Source organism: Oreochromis niloticus, linkage group LG4, assembly GCF_001858045.2.
Source record: "Oreochromis niloticus isolate F11D_XX linkage group LG4, O_niloticus_UMD_NMBU, whole genome shotgun sequence".
NCBI lineage: Eukaryota > Metazoa > Chordata > Actinopteri > Cichliformes > Cichlidae > Oreochromis > Oreochromis niloticus.
The window spans coordinates 14373465-14396337 of NC_031969.2; the positions used below are offsets into that span (position 1 = coordinate 14373465).

The 22873-nt window shown below is 38.3% G+C and overlaps 2 protein-coding genes across 2 annotated transcripts; both read right to left on the reverse strand.

The window, feature by feature from the left end:
* Positions 1-1815: 1815 nt before the first annotated feature.
* Positions 1816-7731, reverse strand: LOC109201979 (BTB/POZ domain-containing adapter for CUL3-mediated RhoA degradation protein 1). The gene is made up of 6 exons (XM_025906647.1): positions 7611-7731; positions 6660-6737; positions 6477-6514; positions 3929-3981; positions 3652-3847; positions 1816-3314 (listed from the first exon to the last, which is right to left on the reverse strand). The coding sequence occupies exons 1-6, from the start codon at positions 7729-7731 to the stop codon at positions 3066-3068; spliced, it is 735 nt and encodes a 244-aa protein (XP_025762432.1). The 3' UTR covers positions 1816-3065.
* Positions 7732-14338: 6607 nt separating this feature from the next.
* On the reverse strand, positions 14339-21769 carry kctd13 (potassium channel tetramerization domain containing 13). Its single transcript, XM_019358099.1, is given in 8 exon segments — positions 14339-15832; positions 16170-16273; positions 16276-16364; positions 16446-16498; positions 17640-17729; positions 17816-17985; positions 19797-20057; positions 21367-21769. Coding segments are annotated over 7 exon segments (993 nt in total). The 5' UTR covers positions 20035-20057; positions 21367-21769; the 3' UTR covers positions 14339-15583.
* Positions 21770-22873: the final 1104 nt, after the last annotated feature.

Sequence of the window (22873 nt, forward strand, 5' to 3'; positions counted from 1 at the left end):
GCTTGATCAATGCGATGAGCTTCAGTCTTCCTGGTGTTTCTTAAATGATGCCTCTTTCAGTGGGTCAACAGAACTTATCCTTATCCTTGTTTCCTATATAAGATAACTCTTTATTGTCATTGCACAGTCATACATAGTACAATAGTACAATGAAATTGGAAAACTGTCCTACGTGGCACTACATATAACACAACACGACATGATACGACACATCACAACGCAACACAAACAACACAACACAGTATAATAACTTAGTAATACAAAAAGAATAAGTGTATTGTATTGCACACTGTTATTATTGCACATTAATTATTATTGCACTTTGTTATAAATATAAATATTATTATTGTTACTGTTTTTACCGTTGTTACCTCCCCTCCCAAAAAGTCCAGGCAGGTAGCCAGTCAGGTCAGCTATTTGCATTGATTAGGGCTATTGCCTTGTTGTAAAAGCTGTCCTTTAGTCTATTTGTTCGGGACCTCAGCAGCCTGAACCTCCTGCCAGACGGCAGCAGCTTAAACACCCGGTGTCCTGGGTGTGTACAGTCCCGTAGGATGCTGCGGCCCTCTTGAGACAGCGAGTGCTGTACAGGTCCTTCAGGGAGGGAAGAGGATGTCCAATGATTTTTTGGGCCATATTGATGACCCTCTGGAGTGCCTTTCTGTGTGCTGTGGTGCAGCTGGAGAACCAAACGCCGATGCAATATGTCAGCACACTTTCAATGGAGCAGTGGTAGAAGATGGTCAGCAGCTCCTTCTTCAGGTCCATTTTTCTGAGGATTCTCAGAAAGTGGAGACGCTGTTGGGCCTTCTTTAAAACCGCAGAGATGTTAGAGCTCCATTGGAGGTCTGTGTCTATGCTCACACCCAGAAACTTGAAACTGGAGACCCTTTCCACACACTATATGTGATGAATGAGCTACAGTGCTATCTTAATGTAATATAAAAACAAAACAGCTGTAATAAGGTATACAATCCTTACTTTGTTGACTGAATATATTATATAAATAATACCCTGGCAATATGAAATGTATATGTAACCAATTTTGTTGAATCATGTCTTTCAGTTTTTATTCAGTTAGATTTTTCTGGGTTTTTTGTGTTAGTTATCGTCTCTCTTTTCTTGTCTATGCGTGGAGCTGTTTGCACATTGTTGGGAAGGATAATACTAAATACTGGGGGCTGCTAATAGTTAATAAAACTTGAACTTTCCATTATAATTTCACTTTATTCTAATATATATATTAGAATAATATATCCCAAATACTTAGCAATAGAAGATACTAGATAATAAGATAATTCATTATTATTTGCTTTTATAATTAAAATTATCTAAAAGATTTTTTCCCCCTTTTTAATTTTATCTCTTTATATGAGAGTTGACTGGAGCTGTTTTTGCAGTGTTTTCAATACAGTAATGACCAGTCAGACTGTACTGGTGTTTTTTAAACTAGAAATAGAAAACCTTAGAGATGTTCCAGAGATGTAGTAAAGGAGGACATAAAGAGGGGACATGAGTATGTGACACTGGAAGTGAGCAGCCCAAAGAAGATGATGACCACCCACCCAAGGCTAGAAGGGTAGTGGTCATTGCTGAGGCCATTGCCCAAGTGAGAGAAAGCAATTCACTCCGAATCTAATGGGTTCTGCTTTTGCACATACTTCCCCTATGTTTAATTAATTTCAGCATGGTAGGTTTTATGTAATATTGCAGAAAGAAAAAGCACATCACCAAAAATTGTAAGGCCGTCTGTTTTGTAAAGTATAATAGAAATAAAGGGGAAAAACACCAAAAAACCCCCAAAACAGTCCAAGCTAGATTTCAGTCATTTATTCAAAATATTTCCATGACAACTATTGGACAGAAATTACATTAGTGCATATTCAAGGTTATTTTATAAAGGATCTCAGATACATATTGCTCTCATTCAGATTTTTCCAGTATTCAGAGTGATTAGGGTTACACACTAGTGAAGATTAGAAAGAAAATCCTCTCCCTGAGAGAACTAAAAATACAACCCAGTACACACACCACTTTTGTCATCATCATATGGCCAAAGAAAAACAACATAAAACAAAACAACCCCCCCCCCCAAAAAAAAAAAAAAAATTCTGTAGTTTAGTTTAAGACAGAGAAGAAGTGAAAGTCTATGGCTCAGAACAAAATGCAAAATCCAAGAAATGGTTTCGGTTCCTCTTGAAAAATTAAACTGAAATGTAAGCTTACAATTTATTCATTTACAGGGGTAAATTCAAATTTTGAGTGCAGAGAGAGTGCAACGTACCTTTTCTGAAATTAAAACTCCTTTAAGCACGAGTGAACACAAAGACTCAATACAAAAGTTAAATACCAAACAATAAATTAGGTTCATAAATTAATAAAAACATCTTGAAGCAACAGCTGTAATAACATAAATAAAGAAAACTGAGCTGCTCATCATTCACAAAGACCCCCCGGGCCCCCCGGGAAAAAAAAATGGCTACTGTGTTTTATTCCAGTGTTGCAATATCTAGGCTCAACTTCACCGTCCTCTGTCCATCAATGTTCGGCAGCATCTCACTCCAGAAGAGAAAGGGGAATAAAGTTTCACAGCCTGCATAACCTGACACAGTGTTTCCTACAAGTCACACACAGAAAAGGCTGCCTGTGCGTGTCATTAAAACCCACATGGACATTAGGTTGTCTGCTCTAAGATAAAGATGTGTGGACGTTGGGTTTTGAGGACCATTCAGTAGCTTGCAGGAGGTTCATTAACCTCTGAAAAGTAATGTCAATGCCAGTATCACTACCAGTATTTCCCATCTAAAGACTGTACACACATTGTTTTCATGTAAACAGATGCATTTTCCTTTCCACACACACTCAGACCTAATTTACAAATCAGTCATCAACCAACATTTCTGAAAAGTCTGAGGACATTTAATGAAATTACGTACCAAACTATTGCTGTCATCGAAGACGTGTTTTTCATTCCCTTAGCATTCAAAAAACAATAAAACAACAAACAAAAAAAACTATGTTGGGATTTTTTTTAAGTCCCTTTCCCCTGCCTTGTTTTCACATTATTAGTCCTTATACACAGTTTGCTGACCGTGGCCTCTTTCATCATGCATTATGTGTCTCCTTACGTGGATCCGTCGTACTCGTCTATCCCCTCCCACGGCACCCTCTTCCTCTGACTGACCAGTTCCCAGCGATGAACCGGAGCCTCTTGAATCTAAAAGGTGCAAGCCTCCTGGTCCAGATCCTCTGTTGTTCTCATAGATGAGGATATTGAGGGTTTCTTTGAATATTCGGGCTTCGGGAAACTCAACCTAGAAGCACAGGTGTTTGGGAAAGGGAAAGGTCGCTGAATATTTATTTGCTGTGTACAGCAACCTGAAAATGTGCTTATTTGTAATAAGTATATGTTCAGGGCATAAGCCCAATACTGGTACAGGAATAAGTTTAAAAATCATAATTGCACATCACTTTCAATTAGCCACATGCTTCCTGCCTCTTAATGTAGAAAGCTCAATAAATGACTCCAGTGGGAGGGTTTTCTCTTTGGATTTACTGTAGGTTAATTAAAAGGCTGCCATCATTACCAGTGTAAGTGCATTTCTCAAAAATGTTGAACAAATGCTTTAATATTTATTAAACAATGCTTACTTTGGTCTGCTTCTTCTCTGTAGCATAGACAATGGAAGTGCAGCACACTTCAGCAATCTTGCGGCCTTCGCCATAAAAAGACCAGCAGCAGATCTCATCCCCCAGCACGTCTTTGACAAACAGGACGCGGCCATTAAATCGCAGGACGAGTTTGTCAAACAGTTCAATGTTCTTCAGCAGGTTATCGTCAGAGTTGCTGGTCACAGTAGAGCAAGAAAAAGTAAGCATCTATGAACTTTGTGGATTCATTATCATTTTACAAATCCAAAGCTCTTACCTGGTGTATGAGTATTTGTTGTTTCCTCTGTTGTTCTGCAACTTTACTACTGGCTGTAAGAGCAAGAAAGAGCAACATTAATAAGAGGGTACGTTTAATATAACCTAAAACGAGACAAACACTTAAACTGTTTCTTTCCAGTTAACAGTAAGTGAGGAGCCTTAAACCAAATGGGTCAGTTAAGTAGAAAACACACTGCTGGTGAACAACACAATAAAAACAAAAATAAAATTGCAAGCATCTAGTGCTACACTATTAATTTCCTACAAACGTGTTGAGAAAGTTTCTGGACACAGAAAAGCTTTAGGGCTTTTATTTTGAAATGCACAAGGGAAATGCTGAGTTTCTGTTGACAGGGTAATGCTGTAATTTGTGAAATGGGAACCACACTCTTTACACAGATGTTTTAAGAAAAAACAGGTCTGTCTGTAATATACAGGGAGTGCAGAATTATTAGGCAAGTTGTATTTTTGAGGAATAATTTTCTTATTGAACAACAACCATTTTCTCAATGAACCCAAAAAACTCATTAATATCAAAGCTGAATGTTTTTGGAAGTAGTTTTTAGTTTGTTTTTAGTTTTAGCTATTTTAGGGGGGGATATCTGTGTGTGCAGGTGACTATTACTGTGCATAATTATTAGGCAACTTAACAAAAAACAAATATATACCCATTTCAATTATTTACTTTTACCAGTGAAACCAATATAACATCTCCACATTCACAAATATACATTTCTGACATTCAAAAACAAAACAAAAACAAATCAGCGACCAATATAGCCACCTTTCATTGCAAGGACACTCAAAAGCCTGCCATCCATGGATCCTGTCAGTGTTTTGATCTGTTCACCATCAACATTGCGTGCAGCAGCAACCACAGCCTCCCAGACACTGTTCAGAGAGGTGTACTGTTTTCCCTCCTTGTAAATCTCACATTTGATGATGGACCACAGGTTCTCAATGGGGTTCAGATCAGGTGAACAAGGAGGCCATGTCATTAGTTTTTCACCACCATGGTTAATTATTGGCGTTGATCGACTTGGTAGGAATGATGGGACTGACCTACAAACAGGTCAGTGTTTTGGAAGGTTACTAGAACATAACAAATTAAATTCATGTTCAGTTTTGGGTCCATTGTACTCACTGAATTTTGTCCGATTTCTTCCATATTTAGATAAAGGATTGTTTTAAAAAGAGACGGCAGGTTTTGGAGGAGTTCACATCCATGGCACGTGATTAGGGGCGTCCCACGTCTAAGTATCTCCTATTATTAAACAGAATTGATCTGATCTGGGAAGTTGATTGTATTTGATGAAATGTAGTGCCTATAATTTAAAACTCTGTATTGTGGTTTTACTTACAGTCCACCTTTTTGTGATGAAGTTTCAGGCAGAGGGACAGCCCCAGCTCACTACAACTAGCATGTGGAGACAAACTTTATGAAAATGTACAATCAGACCCTCTATTTGCATAAATCACATTTGACATTCCCCAACTCCCCCCAGATGTTTGGCTGGTCCATGCCACCAAACAGCAGCCATCATGAATTCAACTCTAGTCTTCAGCGCTGCTTTCAATGTAAACAACCCCAGATTTCACAGTGCAACTTTTGACAGAAAGTGGAGAGCCTTGCTAACTCCTAATGCTCCTTTAATCACAGATATTGTCAATGCTGCCATCTATTGACCAATAATGGATCTGACAGCAATATTGTGTTTTAGCCAAGACACCATAAAAATGGCTGTATCTACTGTTACATCCCCCATTTCTGAAGTATCATTCTGAAGCCTGAAAATGAGGATTTCTGCCATTTTGGTTTCAAAAACAAAGATGTCAGTAATATGAGCACGGGTGGGTCTGACTGTCAAACCACATGTTCGTGGCTTTCAGGTAGATTTAAATCATCTGCGTTTTTACAGCATGAAAGCTGCATGCATGTTTAATACCGTCCCATTTTTTTCTGTAAATGTTAGAATGAAAAAGTCCCCTTTTTTAAATATATATATGTATTGTAAATGTTTCACAGTCTGTGCAATCAATGATTTTTCTGCCTCCATGTTTTCTTCTGCTTTCATTGAGTCTCTAACATAATAATCTGCAATATTTGATAGTATGTTAAAAAGTACATGCATTTTTCAGAAGTCGTGAAATCTTCTTTAGCACATCACAGGTGGGTGTGTGCTTACTCCTGCAGACATCAGCCAGAGATTGTAAATTCTAGCTAGTATCAATAATTGGCTGAAGGCATATCAGGATTCTGTGCATTTTTAATACTAAATTCTAATTTTCTTCTCCTCTGTAAGAATAGGTGAACTAATATTCTAATCTACAATATTTGATCATGTTGATGAAAATCAGATTTGCTCTCTCTTAGTAAAGGAAAAACATGGGGTGAATTTTAGGCCTAATCTTAAAACCTGTGGATTTTAGAAATATTAGAATTTATTCAGATCTGGAGATACTGTAAATTAGATTCTATTAAGAACTCATGGAAATGAGAACATATCACACATTTTGTGTCACAGATTATTAGGCAGAGGACTCACTCGCAGGACTCTGAAGTTTAGAGAGAAGGTGAAGGTTCATTTACGATGTGGCACCAAGTGAGAATATATACATATATACAGTGAGACCGATAACACAGAGTTCCAGGGAGTGGAGGGGGGTCCGAAGGGAAGGTCCAAAGCGGGGGGTACACACGCTCCTCTTCAACTTAATCCACAACTCACTCTGAATGTCCACTCCAAAATACTCACGCTCACTCACACACATCCACAGAACTCCAGATGGCAGGGAATCTAGAAGGCCTGTACACAGAGAAAAACAATGTTAGGAGGAAACTCTAGGGCAGGGGTCCCCAATCCCAGTCCACGAGGGCCGGTGTCCCTGCAGGTTTTAGATGTGTCCTTGATCCATCACAACTGATTTAAATGGATAAATTACCTTCTCAACATGTCTTGAAGTTCTCCAGTGGCCTGGTAATGAACTAATCGTGATTCAGGTGTGTTGACCCAGGGTGAGATCTAAAACCTGAAGGGACACCGGCCCTTGTGGACTGGGATTGGGGACCCCTGCTCTAGGGGATCACAAGGAATACTTTGAAAGGCTAGGCTACACTGACGCTAGGCAGTGTGACAATCAGCGAGGAAGCAGCCTCTCTTGCCATCTTAAGTAGTCTGCCAGGATCAGTGTGAATGAGCCACAGGTGTGTGTTCAGGGCGGGTTCAGAGGCGGGGAATCAAGGTCCAGTTCCGCCCTGGTGGGAGAGGCGAAGACGAAAAACACACACCACGACCTCTCCAGATCTTGAGAACCATGACATTTTCTATATAATATTAAGAGAAACTTTAAGAAAATAAAATAACTTTGTAATTGGTACGTATCACACTGAAGTGATGTAAATGTGTTTTGGTTTTTTTTGGTTTTTTCTAGTGCTGTCAGCGTTAATCTCGTTAAAATGACGTTAACACCATAACTGCATCAGCAAATCTCCGTTAGCGAGTTAATGCGGATCGCCCCCGTGCGAGGGCTGCACGGCGTCAACGTGTTAGCGCTGTGCAGCCCCATGCACGGGGCGATCCGCGTCGTCGTCATAGTATGAAATGGTTCATCTAAAGGACCTGACCTTTTCAAATAGCCCTCAACGGTAATCCTAGAAAAACCTCAAAGAATAACCTTACCTTCATCCTTTGAAGCCTTTCGTGAGAAAATAGTTCTGCAGCCCAAAACATTCAGTCCTGACTCATCATGATACAAGCAGATTTCTTCGGAGTTAGACAGCACAGTAGTTGAACATACCATTTTGCTGTAACATTTAGATGATAAACTCAAAGTATTTAAGCAGGCATGAATGACTTCCTGCCTGTCGTAGTTTCAGATATAGTGTTAGATTGGGTGGGCCACCTCTGGTGTATTATCATCACCTAATAGCTGAATGTACAATATCAATCCACGTTCACTCAGTTAATAATTTATTCATTAATCTCCACCTAAACGAGGTGCTACGTTTGTAGCATGGGCATGGTTTCGTTTTGAAAAGTCTGACATGGACCTTTTGTTTAATTTGAATTATGAAATATCTAAATGTTATTTTTACTTGATTCTAATCTGCTGCTGAGTCTCTTACACTGATGGGAATGCAAATAACAGAAAACATTTATGTTCCTCACATTGTTCAGTTGGGAAGCAGACATTGAATGCTTTCCACATATTGGCAGAAGTGTTGCTAATAATATAATCTAGTTTATCTTTGATGTTGTATTCGTCACATATAGCTTCAAATTTCTCACAGATTCTGTAAACAGTGTGTAATCTTTTGAAGTGGTCAAAGGCCAGCAGTTTGAATTTCAGCTGTATCCTCTCTGTCTCTTTAATTTTAAAACTAGCCAATTTAAAGTCTACAATTTGTTTTCTAGAAGCTTTTTCATACGATTTATCTTGGGGGTGCCTTATATGCATCCACAGGTGTGCCACCAATTTACTCAAATGGACTCTACTAACCTAGCAGAAGCTTCTTAAGCTCAGAATGGAATCGTCTGGAGTTTTCTTATTAATTAAAGACAGAATAAACTTAGTGTATATGTACTATATGATGAAAGTGATCAAAAATAGACAGTGCTTTCTCTCTTTATTGTGACATTTAACTAATTCAAAAGATACCAACAGCCTTCCATTTCGGTTTCTGGACACTTGTGCCGGGCAGTACAGCATGAATTGTCCACAGCAGAAAGCCATCACAAATGCATTATTAAGTGACTTGATTATTGGTTGCAACCTGCTCCTGTCTGTTGTGGAAAACAAGAGCAAATACAGCCCAGTATGTCTCAGAACAGTTACATCAAAAACAGAGAACCTGTTAAAAACTCAGTTGAGTGAGGCTGATCGTGTTTCAGTCACTGTGGACATTTGGTTGGACCAAAAGATGAGGGGTTTCCTTGGTATCACTGTGCACTGGATACAGAAAGAGACAGAGAGAATACAATAATTTTAATAATAATAATTTTATAGCCTATACGTTATCTTTAAAGTTCCAACCTTTCTAATGCCATTACAGTATAACTTTATGTTGTGGTCACATGACGGTACAGCATTGTCTCTGCATTTTCTACCCACAGTTTGAACTAAATAACAAATAACACGTGTATTTATTCAACTTACAGACAATGAAAACAAACAGAAATCAGAGTGTAAAATTTGAAGGCTTTTATTGATGTTAACTTTTTTTTAAAGTTATTAAAAAGGAAACCCAAACAGACAAACCCCTCTGAGCAAGCACTAGGCGACAGTGGGGAAGAAAAACTCCCTTTTAAGAGGGAGAAACTTCCGGCAGAACCAGGCTCAGTGAGGGGACAGCCATCTGCCGCGACTGGTGAATGGGTTCCCAAAAGTCCATCAATTAAAAAGAGCCATTATAATTTTAAAACTAGCCAATTTAAAGTCTACAATTTGTTTTCTGGAAACATTTTCAGTCGATATCATGATGTTTCTTCTACATTACATCAACCTTGTTTTGTCTCCTGGTGCAACAAAACAGTCGGCCTATAAATGAGAAAAAACGACGTATGCAACCTGGTTTCTTCGATAGTTTGGCTGCCTCCTCTATGAAAATGTCAACAATTTTATCGTCGAATCTTGGGATATCTGATTCCATGATTTCCAGAATTAATTCTGGATCTTTCCACCTTTTACACAGGGCTTTGAAAATGACCTTGTGGAAGTTTTTTAACTTCTTTAAGGGGATTTTATCAATGTCACCCCTTATTTCAGCCCAAATTTTGTTGGTAAGCCTGTTGTAGATGGCAAAAATCCTTTCCGGACTGATGACTATGCCTGATTTTTTTACAAACTTTTCAACCAGCTGTTCCAAACAGATTTCCAGTGAAAATCTGTATTTTTCCTCATCCTCGGAGTGTTCAGAGGCGCTTTGCGTGGAGTCACAGTTTTTTTCGTGTTCTTCCTCCACAGAAAGCACCTCTGAGTTTTCAGAGGTGCTTTGCGTGGAGTCACAGTCTTTTTCGTGTTCTTCCTGATCCTCTAAATTTTCACAGTCTTTTTCGTGTTCTTCCTGATTCTCTAAATTTTCACAGTCTTTTTCGTGTTCTTCCTGATCCTCTAAATTTTCACAGTCTTTTTTGTGTTCTTCCTGATCCTCTAAATTTTCACAGTCTTTTTCGTGTTCTTCCTGATCCTTTAAATTTTCACAGTCTTTTTCGTGTTCTTCCTGATCCTCTAAATTTTCACAGTCTTTTTCGTGTTCTTCCTGATCCTCTAAATTTTCAGTGCTGCTTTGCGTGGAGTCACAGTCTTTATTGTCTATTGCAGTTCTGGGCTTGTCAGTTATTGTTTCGTGATTTCGTATGAAAGGGAATTGCCGGTTATTAATCAAGTCAAACTGATTATTCCTGACATCAATCATACCATTAGTGATATTGAGTGTTAAATTACCCACGTTGTGCATTGTTATGTGACTTCGAGAGTTATTGCAAAACGTTTTTTTCTGTGAAAAGAAATAAGGCGCATAGTTTAGTTCTTCCATGACAACTGTGTTGGAAGTCTGCGACCAACATTCAAATTCATGAGCTGCCTCTGTTTTCTCTGGGCCTCTGTTTTTGTGCTAGTGTACTTTTTCTTGGAGCTTTTTCTTTCTGGATTGTCCTTAATTTTTTACTGCCCATTGTAAAAAGATTAATGTGTATTTATGTGCTGACAATTTGTTGTCCCTTTGTTAAAGCTGGCTTTCGAAAATCCATTGGTACAGGGGGGTATTTATACCCTCGGTTTTAAACTGAAATCCTTTTAAGTCAGTGACGTACTTGATGTCTTTGAACTTAGCTCCGCCCACTTCGGGTAAAAACGGAAGCGTTGCTTAGCAACCGGTGCACGCGCCTCTGGCTGAATCCGTTCGGAGCAATGACTGTAAAAAACATGGACGACGCGACAGCTCCCCAAAAAGGAAGCCAAAACGTCTCTATCGCCCCCTGGTGTCTGGCTGCAGTATAGGTCATAAACCCCGCCTCCTCCATGTTATCGGATGGGACTGGTGTCAGACTAAAATAAATTTATTCTCCTCAGGTAATTTTTTTCCAAAGATTCTTTCTTTTGTTTTCAATAGTTCTCATCATGCTGATTGATGTCCAAGGGGTCTCCTCTCCCATATGATGTTAAATTGGGGTGAAACGTCATCATAACAGCTTTGACTGGCAGCTGCAGTCACGGAGAAACTTGCGTATCTCTGTTCGGGAATAGCAGATAGAGCATAGGCTCTGAGAACGTTTACGTTACGAAAACACGACGGACTGTAACCTGACAGCCTGAGGTGCTCTTCAGTAAACTGGACTACCCGACAGAAGGACCCGAGGCCCCGCTGCACTTTTTCGGTAAATTAAACGTGTTTGTAAGCTAATCCGTAACTACCGTCCTTAGCTAGGTCCTGAGACCTAGCTAGCTAAAATGAGCACTCGGCTGTCGGGGTTCGTTTAGCTAATCTGTGCAGGTGAATGAATTTACCCTGACTAAAGAAATCAAGAGAAACGCCCCGGGCTACTCAGTCACTAATTACTGTTACTGTACTTTTATGACAAGTATTATACTGTAAAAGCAACAGGCTGCACCCTGCTTCAGCTCCTGTGCAGAGCTGAATATTAAATATGTGCAAACAGCAACATGTTTTCAGTCTCTTGCCACATCTGTAAAGACAGTAACATTTTTTTTTTTTTTTTTTAAAAAAAGCTTGTACTTCAGTAACTCCTCATTAATCAGTAACTATGGATTAAAGTACTGTAGTGTACTGTAATACTGAAAAAAATGTGAGAACAGAGAAAGATCAGCTTTATTTCAGTTTTGAGGGATACAATTTATATTTGAGTTTGATGGTTCTGTTCTCTTTGTGATTACAGGAGCTGCCCTCAGATTCAGACCTCAGCACCACCCAGTGACAGCAGACAGATCATCCAACATGTTAACTGCAAAATGAACTGATGAAAACAGTACAAAGGTTAAAGTACCACATGTGCTGTAGTGAAAGCTGCAGCTGTTTTATTGATAAAGACAAAAAAGGAGTAATCACCCATGTAACTGTGTCACTATATATCAGCATTAACAGGACCACAGTTTGGTGTTTCACAAAGCTGCTGATCTCAGACCTGCACAGCTTCTGTTTTAAACACTTGATGTACTCAGCTGCATGAAGAGCATATGAGATTTTCTCTAACACAATTAAATAAAACCTGATGAAGGTCAAAGGTCGTCACTTGTATGTTGAACTACAAACTTATGATCTGGAATTCTTTCACAGTTTTTTGCAGATAGTGTGTTATTTACCATAAAATGATTCAGAGTTATTCATACCAGAGTAAACAGAGAGGATCATATATTTTTAAATATATAACTTTCTACAGGACTGAATATAATATCGTTATATAAAAGTCCGGAGCCTCTGGGGAGTATCCGAGTATTTATAACATTACACAAACCTAAGGTCTCCATCACAGTGTTCATGAACTGCTGGGTTTATCCATCTCCTGGATCGGGCCTTCGGAGGAGTGCTGAAGATTTCCCTGTGAGGGAGCTGCTGGTGAAGATCATGAGTCCTGCTTGATCAATGCGATGAGCTTCAGTCTTCCTGGTGTTTCTTAAATGATGCCTCTTTCAGTGGGTCAACAGAACTTATCCTTATCCTTGTTTCCTATATAAGATAACTCTTTATTGTCATTGCACAGTCATACATAGTACAATAGTACAATGAAATTGGAAAACTGTCCTACGTCGGCACTACATATAACACAACACGACATGATACGACACATCACAACGCAACACAAACAACACAACACAGTATAATAACTTAGTAATACAAAAGAAGAATAAGTGTATTGTATTGCACACTGTTATTATTGCACATTAATTATTATTGCACTTTGTTATAAATATAAATATTATTATTGTTACTGTTTTACCGTTGTTACCTCCCCTCCCAAAAAGTCCAGGCAGGTAGCCAGTCAGGTCAGCTATTTGCATTGATTAGGGCTATTGCCTTGTTGTAAAAGCTGTCCTTTAGTCTATTTGTTCGGGACCTCAGCAGCCTGAACCTCCTGCCAGACGGCAGCAGCTTAAACACCCGGTGTCCTGGGTGTGTACAGTCCCGTAGGATGCTGCGGCCCTCTTGAGACAGCGAGTGCTGTACAGGTCCTTCAGGGAGGGAAGAGGATGTCCAATGATTTTTGGGCCATATTGATGACCCTCTGGAGTGCCTTTCTGTGTGCTGTGGTGCAGCTGGAGAACCAAACGCCGATGCAATATGTCAGCACACTTTCAATGGAGCAGTGGTAGAAGATGGTCAGCAGCTCCTTCTTCAGGTCCATTTTTCTGAGGATTCTCAGAAAGTGGAGACGCTGTTGGGCCTTCTTTAAAACCGCAGAGATGTTAGAGCTCCATTGGAGGTCTGTGTCTATGCTCACACCCAGAAACTTGAAACTGGAGACCCTTTCCACACACTATATGTGATGAATGAGCTACAGTGCTATCTTAATGTAATATAAAAAACAAAACAGCTGTAATAAGGTATACAATCCTTACTTTGTTGACTGAATATATTATATAAATAATACCCTGGCAATATGAAATGTATATGTAACCAATTTTGTTGAATCATGTCTTTCAGTTTTTATTCAGTTAGATTTTTCTGGGTTTTTTGTGTTAGTTATCGTCTCTCTTTTCTTGTCTATGCGTGGAGCTGTTTGCACATTGTTGGGAAGGATAATACTAAATACTGGGGGCTGCTAATAGTTAATAAAACTTGAACTTTCCATTATAATTTCACTTTATTCTAATATATATATTAGAATAATATATCCCAAATACTTAGCAATAGAAGATACTAGATAATAAGATAATTCATTATTATTTGCTTTTATAATTTAAAATTATCTAAAAGATTTTTTCCCCCTTTTTAATTTTATGTCTTTATATGAGAGTTGACTGGAGCTGTTTTTGCAGTGTTTTCAATACAGTAATGACCAGTCAGACTGTACTGGTGTTTTTTAAACTAGAAATAGAAAACCTTAGAGATGTTCCAGAGATGTAGTAAAGGAGGACATAAAGAGGGGACATGAGTATGTGACACTGGAAGTGAGCAGCCCAAAGAAGATGATGACCACCCACCCAAGGCTAGAAGGGTAGTGGTCATTGCTGAGGCCATTGCCCAAGTGAGAGAAAGCAATTCACTCCGAATCTAATGGGTTCTGCTTTTGCACATACTTCCCCTATGTTTAATTAATTTCAGCATGGTAGGTTTTATGTAATATTGCAGAAAGAAAAAGCACATCACCAAAAATTGTAAGGCCGTCTGTTTTGTAAAGTATAATAGAAATAAAGGGGAAAAAAACCAAAAAACCCCCAAAACAGTCCAAGCTAGATTTCAGTCATTTATTCAAAATATTTCCATGACAACTATTGGACAGAAATTACATTAGTGCATATTCAAGGTTATTTTATAAAGGATCTCAGATACATATTGCTCTCATTCAGATTTTTCCAGTATTCAGAGTGATTAGGGTTACACACTAGTGAAGATTAGAAAGAAAATCCTCTCCCTGAGAGAACTAAAAATACAACCCAGTACACACACCACTTTTGTCATCACCATATGGCCAAAGAAAAACAACATAAAACAAAACAACCCCCCCCCCAAAAAAAAAAATTCTGTAGTTTAGTTTAAGACAGAGAAGAAGTGAAAGTCTATGGCTCAGAACAAAATGCAAAATCCAAGAAATGGTTTCGGTTCCTCTTGAAAAATTAAACTGAAATGTAAGCTTACAATTTATTCATTTACAGGGGTAAATTCAAATTTTGAGTGCAGAGAGAGTGCAACGTACCTTTTCTGAAATTAAAACTCCTTTAAGCACGAGTGAACACAAAGACTCAATACAAAAGTTAAATACCAAACAATAAATTAGGTTCATAAATTAATAAAAACATCTTGAAGCAACAGCTGTAATAACATAAATAAAGAAAACTGAGCTGCTCATCATTCACAAAGACCCCCCGGGCCCCCCGGGAAAAAAAAATGGCTACTGTGTTTTATTCCAGTGTTGCAATATCTAGGCTCAACTTCACCGTCCTCTGTCCATCAATGTTCGGCAGCATCTCACTCCAGAAGAGAAAGGGGAATAAAGTTTCACAGCCTGCATAACCTGACACAGTGTTTCCTACAAGTCACACACAGAAAAGGCTGCCTGTGCGTGTCATTAAAACCCACATGGACATTAGGTTGTCTGCTCTAAGATAAAGATGTGTGGACGTTGGGTTTTGAGGACCATTCAGTAGCTTGCAGGAGGTTCATTAACCTCTGAAAAGTAATGTCAATGCCAGTATCACTACCAGTATTTCCCATCTAAAGACTGTACACACATTGTTTTCATGTAAACAGATGCATTTTCCTTTCCACACACACTCAGACCTAATTTACAAATCAGTCATCAACCAACATTTCTGAAAAGTCTGAGGACATTTAATGAAATTACGTACCAAACTATTGCTGTCATCGAAGACGTGTTTTTCATTCCCTTAGCATTCAAAAAACAATAAAACAACAAACAAAAAAAACTATGTTGGGATTTTTTTTTAAGTCCCTTTCCCCTGCCTTGTTTTCACATTATTAGTCCTTATACACAGTTTGCTGACCGTGGCCTCTTTCATCATGCATTATGTGTCTCCTTACGTGGATCCGTCGTACTCGTCTATCCCCTCCCACGGCACCCTCTTCCTCTGACTGACCAGTTCCCAGCGATGAACCGGAGCCTCTTGAATCTAAAAGGTGCAAGCCTCCTGGTCCAGATCCTCTGTTGTTCTCATAGATGAGGATATTGAGGGTTTCTTCGAATATTCGGGCTTCGGGAAACTCAACCTAGAAGCACAGGTGTTTGGGAAAGGGAAAGGTCGCTGAATATTTATTTGCTGTGTACAGCAACCTGAAAATGTGCTTATTTGTAATAAGTATATGTTCAGGGCATAAGCCCAATACTGGTACAGGAATAAGTTTAAAAATCATAATTGCACATCACTTTCAATTAGCCACATGCTTCCTGCCTCTTAATGTAGAAAGCTCAATAAATGACTCCAGTGGGAGGGTTTTCTCTTTGGATTTACTGTAGGTTAATTAAAAGGCTGCCATCATTACCAGTGTAAGTGTACTTCTCAAAAATGTTGAACAAATGCTTTAATATTTATTAAACAATGCTTACTTTGGTCTGCTTCTTCTCTGTAGCATAGACAATGGAAGTGCAGCACACTTCAGCAATCTTGCGGCCTTCGCCATAAAAAGACCAGCAGCAGATCTCATCCCCAGCACGTCTTTGACAAACAGGACGCGGCCATTAAATCGCAGGACGAGTTTGTCAAACAGTTCAATGTTCTTTAGCAGGTTATCGTCAGAGTTGCTGGTCACAGTAGAGCAAGAAAAAGTAAGCATCTATGAACTTTGTGGATTCATTATCATTTTACAAATCCAAAGATCTTACCTGGTGTATGAGTATTTGTTGTTTCCTCTGTTGTTCTGCAACTTTACTACTGGCTGTAAGAGCAAGAAAGAGCAACATTAATAAGAGGGTACGTTTAATATAACCTAAAACGAGACAAACACTTAAACTGTTTCTTTCCAGTTAACAGTAAGTGAGGAGCCTTAAACCAAATGGGTCAGTTAAGTAGAAAACACACTGCTGGTGAACAACACAATAAAAACAAAAATAAAATTGCAAGCATCTAGTGCTACACTATTAATTTCCTACAAACGTGTTGAGAAAGTTTCTGGACACAGAAAAGCTTTAGGGCTTTTATTTTGAAATGCACAAGGGAAATGCTGAGTTTCTGTTGACAGGGTAATGCTGTAATTTGTGAAATGGGAACCACACTCTTTACACAGATGTTTTAAGAAAAAACAGGTCTGTCTGTAATATAAGAGTGCTTCAGATAAAGCCCCGCTACCTTCTTTAGTTGAGAAAAATAAAAGCTCTTTTTTCATCAAGTACAATAAACACAATTACCAGCAGTGTCTGCTGGAGCCTGTAACAACCTCAGCTTTTTTTCTTATTTATCAAAGTAATACGATACTATACTGGGCCACACCTCTTAATTTTCTTCTGAAATATTCTCCCTCCTAGATAACCCACAATCAACAGTTTGTTGTATTGCTGAAAAGTGGAAACCACAGCAGCTCAGCCATGAAGTGTTAGACCACGTAAAGTTTCAGAGCGGAGGTTGCCGAATGCTGAGGTTTATAGTGCGTAAAAACTGCAGAGCTCCAAACCTCCTCTGGGATTAACATCAGCACAAAAACTGTGCCAACCTGTGTCTGGAGCTTCATAGCATGGGTTTCCGGGGTATGCAGCTCCTGTAGGTTTCATGTAGCACAGTGCTTACAAATTATAACTACAAGCATTTTAGGCTTGCATATAATTACTGTTGTGTTTTGTTTTTTTTGTTCAATACTTTCCCTCGTGCATCTTTTTCCATCTCCTGGGTAACAGTAACAGCATGAGTCACTACTATTAAACATTTAAGAAATGTTTAAGAAAATGACTGATTCCTAAAAATTAATACTACATAACTATCTGTCAGAACTCAACATCTCCAAATTGCATTCACAAACAGCTAGACAGCCATTACATATGGATCCAGCTTAGGGGCCAATTGGATAAAGCTTGAATTAAATTTACCTTTCTACATGTAGCAATCATCCTCTGTTCTTCTTTGGCTGAGGTGATCATGGGTATGCGGCATACACTTTCAAAGACATCCTTTTGTTTCTGAAAGTGAAGAAAACATGTCAAAATTCATACATGTTTCATTTTAATAAACCCACAAAAAAGAAATCTTAGTACCACGTGTTTACCTGCATGGCACTGAGGCAGTGTTGGACGAGCCCCTGGACCCGGTAGTACTGAGCCTCTTTTAGAACTTCATCTAGTTCTCTGTGGTCCTCTGGAAGTGGTACCGAGCCATCTCGAAGGAAGTTCAGAACCAACTCAAAATGCCGACCAGATCTATCCAAAACTACCCAACCTAAAGCAAAAGGGAGAGTAATTTCAGGAATTCTTCTGAGGTCATTATGGTTATATTATATTTACTGTGGTAGTCAAGAGGTCCCTCTAATGTGTTAGCATAACAGCTAACAGCTAACAAAGAGGATACAATGTGAATTGTGGACAACCTCGTTGATGGAAAGATAGGTGGATAGATATGGAAAGAGATTATAGACATATACAAAAAAAGGACTGTCTCAGTAATAAATGGCCTTTTTTGGAATTTTGCAAGTTTGCACATGATCCTTTATTTATTAATTATTTTTGTTTTGGTTGTTATAAATGCTTACAAGATGAAAAGAACGACAACATGTGAACGTTGCAGAAATGTAAACAACTTCAAGAAAATGAAACCTGACAGCTGTATTTACCAATAAGTGGTGGATATGAGGTTAACACATCAGTATTGTAAGGATTTTGGCTGAATTGGTGGAAAACTGAATGACTTCCAAAGTGTAAGACTTTCTGTTCAAGCTCATTTTTAAAAAAAAATGTCTCCTCACATAAAATAAAGCCTACACCTTCTATACAGTGTAAGTCTTGGTGACCTGATACTGCAACAGCCGTTTGACACAACTTGGGTTTTAGATTCTGCTTAGTGAATACACAATAACCAAGAGTTATCATTAATTCCGGAAATAAGTATAACTGCATAAAACCCTGCCTCAAAATCTCAACTAGGGCTGCCACGATTAGTCGACTAGTCACGATTACGTTGACTATCAAAATCGTCGACGACTAATTTAATAGTCGACGCATTGTTTGAAGCTTTGTAAGATCCCAAAAGACGCAGGAATAAGTAGTAGGATTTAAGAGTGTAATAATGGACTGAAACAGAAGATGACAGCACCGCATGTACAAGGATGCCAGCTGCCGTTAAACCCCGAAGAAGAAGAAGCTGTGTCCCAGAATTCATAGCGCAGCCCTGCTCAGTTTCCAACAATGGCGGCAGCTAGTTAGTTTTAATATTACTCTTATTATTCTTTCTGGGTCACAAAATAAACGTTTAACATATTTTCAGGCGAGAATGTAGCTGTGTAAACCTCAAATATCTGCTCAGTTTATGAAGACACCACATATTTTCAAAAGTGCTCTGACGTTTTCGGAGACGTCTGTTACCCACCAGCTCGATAGCTAGCCGGGGTTCAAAGCTCGCTAGAGCCGGTGAGAACACCGGACTCCCGGCAAATCGTTTTCAAACCCACTGCCGTCTTTCGCTACTCAGGTTAAACATGATACATAAGTCACTTAGATAACTTAAAAATGTTATTGTTTGGCTTTTTTCAGTATTTTATTTGTTCATGCGTAAATCGGTTTGGCTGAGATTAAAGTTATAGCTTTTACACAGCTGAATAAACGTCAAGCAGACAACTGATTAGAAGTGTGAAATGCTTGAGAATATACTCCAGTGTCCTGTTATATTTTAGATAGCAAGGAGCAGACGGCTGAGTTTATTAAACTTCACCGAAACAATCTGCAAATTTCATTAAAATTTAATAAACTATCATCTTGATTTTATTTTTTAGTTAGCACATACCTTAAACACTTAAAGCTGTAAGCTAATGATAGTTATATAAGAGCAGATGCATGCTGGTGCAATAAGCTGTACGTTGTATGTCCAGTGGATGCATGATCTGATTAGCTGACTAATCGCAAAAATAATCGGTGACTAGTCGACTATCAAAATAATCGTTTGTGGCAGCCCTACTCTCAACATCATGTTAAAACTCCTGATATCAACAACACAGTCTTCAAAATCTTAGTGCTCACCAAAGAGATACATCCACCCACCTTCTGAGTCTATGGTAACTTCAGTTTCTCCATTGCACATGCTCCGCAGCAGACTGTCTTCCTTGCTTAACGTCTGGATGGTTGTATAATGCAATGAGCCACCAACATTTAACTTGATGTACTTGCTCCCCAGCAGACCCTGGTTCCTGTGCTCATCTGTGTGGAGGCAGGCAGGCTGGGAAACAGTGGACTGGGCAGAGTTGGCAGCATGACTGCCGACTGAAGCCTCAGCAGACATGGGGTTGAAGAGTCACTTCCTGACTGAAATACACAAGAGTCTTATATTATTTACGCCACTGCGGATAATTATCCTATTTCAGCTGCTTTTTAACTGAGAGTAATATAATAGCTTTAGAACTTTAGGAGAATAGCTTTGTATCTGAGGTACTTTCTGCTTTCTTTCCTCTTTCTGCTCTGTAGCTGATGTTATGATTATCTGTATCTACTGAAGCCACATATAATGACGAATATAAAAAAAATTCAAGTCAGAACAAAGCGCACTGGGAAATGGAGTAAGTGCTCATGAGGGTGTGAGCATAAGCATAATATGCTTATTATAGTTTTATATTTTCAAATTAGTTTTCATTTAGTTTCAATCTTCGAAAAAGTTGTATTATAGTCTCTGTTTTAGTCTCTTTTTAAGTAATATTGTATTTAGAGTACATGCCAGAGGCAACATTTAAGAAAATAAAAATATTACAATAAAAACACATTGTTTTTTAAAAGCAGTCCTGTAGACACCCAAAGTCTTAGCAAACATGTCAATCAAAGCCTTAGGAAAGCTGTGACTAATACTAAAACTACAGTTTCTTGTATATTTTTATTTGATTGTAGTTAGGTTCAGGTTTTCAAGTTCACAATCTCATTTGTTATTTTTATTTATTTTTTTAGGAGTCTAGGTTTTTTTTTTTTTTTTTTTTTTAAATCTACTTAACTAAAATATTTCTTTCCTCACATCTAGTTTTAGTTAACTATAATAACCTTAATCATTAATCACTGTGGGGAATTTAAAAAGAGTTTCAGCTGATCTTTGTGTTACTATGACATTAATACACCATGTGGGTGTGTAGATTTAAAAAAAAAAAGGGCAAAATTACTAACTGTCACCAAACCTCTAAATCTGTACTAAATTCACATCATTTTCCACACAGAAACAGTAAAATAAATTAGAATAAAACTTAAAATTTCGGCCCTTAAAGTTGTAATCTTTGCAGATATTTTAGACTCACCCAACGTAAATGAGCAACTTAAAACAATTAATAAAACGAATTCTTCAGTCACATCCATTTTGTTTATTGTAATGATTGATTTTTAACATCTACCAGGACAAAACATTAGGATCAAATGACCATTTTTTCTCAAACAGAAAACTGATTCAGACTAGCCTTTTTTACATAAAGCCCCGAGGCGTTACTGGCAGTCACTGATTAGACAACATAAACACTTTCAGTCACATGAGGCACCTCAAATGACAGCCCTGACTGACGTCTACTGTAATATGACAGCTGCTGACATATCGGACTATTAAACTCAAATTACCCTGAGCTAGCACATAATAAACTGTACTTACCACACTGAACATCCAAGGGTGTTAAGAGAGTGAACCTATCTAAGCTAACAAAACTAAATGTATAGCTTTAATTAGCCAGCAATCGTTAATCAACTAGCTAGCTTCTGTGAAGAGCCCAGATGAATTTACGGCGCAGCTAACATCTGACGCCTCATTTTAATCGCACAGCTAAAGGAAAGAAACTAACAGCAGCTAGTCTACTCCGTCACGCTTTAGGCTACTAAGGCTCATTTGCTCTGTACCGCTTCTTTTTAGATGAAAAGTCATAAAGTAGTGACCAGGTACGCGAATTCCACATCCACTCCAATTTCACTGTTGGGCACAAAACTGCAGCTAATATGATAAGCTAAATAGGTCAGTCGGAAGCGAAACTAGACATCTTCTTCCGCTGTTTTCTTCTTCTACTTTTAACCGACCTTTGAATGGAACGACTGCCACCTATTGGAGCAAGTGGTTAGTGCTTACACTAACTTGTTGTAATAGATTACCACGCATTCATATTATTCTCTTTTTAACAGAACAACAGAAGTTCTCTAAAAATATATTGAAATGACATTGATATGACATGACATGATATTTTTTTCGCGACCGGTGAGGGTCTCTGTTATAGCTGAACCTTAGGCCGTGTATTCACTGCCATCTACTGGTCACAGTGAGGAACTGCAACAACACAATATCTGTTCTGCTGTTTGCTCCTCGATGAGTTTGAACAAAGACATGCAGGTAGTGGGTTCAGGTTAATAAAAGTGATTCTAAACTGCCTGTAAGTGTTTGGTGAGTGGATGGAAGGATTTTTTTTAAGGATGTCTGTATTAATCTCTTTAACCTGGGCCAGTGACCAGCATTTGTTACACTGCAAATAATGGGTCTAAAATAGAGGTATGCTCATAAACATAATTATGGTACTTGGAGCACAGATATAAACCAAAAGGGAAGTGCAATGCGTGTTCACTGGACACTGACAAGTGGGTCTGACTCAGAGTTTCAGATCTTCCTACAATGTAAAACATTCACATTAACAAATTCAGATTTATAGTTTTATTTTTCAAAGACTATAATGTCACATTCTCCTCTCTCCAGGAGTCGCAATGCAACTCAGAGACAGTGACAGGCCACATCAGTTGCACACTATGTACAAACATACCACAACCTGAGGGACGAAGAATTACAATGACAGACTTACAAAGCTTACATGCTGTATATGTATATTTAATGTGGATAACTCCAGTGTCGGAATAATCACACATTGTTTTTGTTTATTGACATACTTTTCAATAGAAATGGTTTTTCTTATAAGTCAAGAGCATGAGCAATTTTAAATGACTAACCCATAAAATTAGTATCACTAGTTCAAGACAATTTCTATATTAAAATAATGAAATTTAATGAAACTGGTGAAAGCTAAAGTATTGGAAAGCTTTGTATTGTGTGTTTCTCAGTTAAAAACTCAAGTTGTATTTCTTACTAATATGATTAATAGACTTCAACATTTGAGTATGTGCAAATG

What these genes read in the sequence shown, in the direction of transcription:
- LOC109201979 (XM_025906647.1), bottom strand. Translation starts at nt 7,731, where the DNA reads ATGGTATGTTCAACTACTGTGCTGTCTAACTCCGAAGAAATCTGCTTG. An exon ending in AAAGGCTTCAAAGGATGAAG is followed by an intron (nt 6,738 to 7,610) that starts GTAAGGTTATTC and finishes CTCTGTGTACAG; the next exon opens with GCCTTCTAGATTCCCTGCCA. An exon ending in AACAAATACTCATACACCAG is followed by an intron (nt 3,848 to 3,928) that starts GTAAGAGCTTTG and finishes TACTGTGACCAG; the next exon opens with CAACTCTGACGATAACCTGC.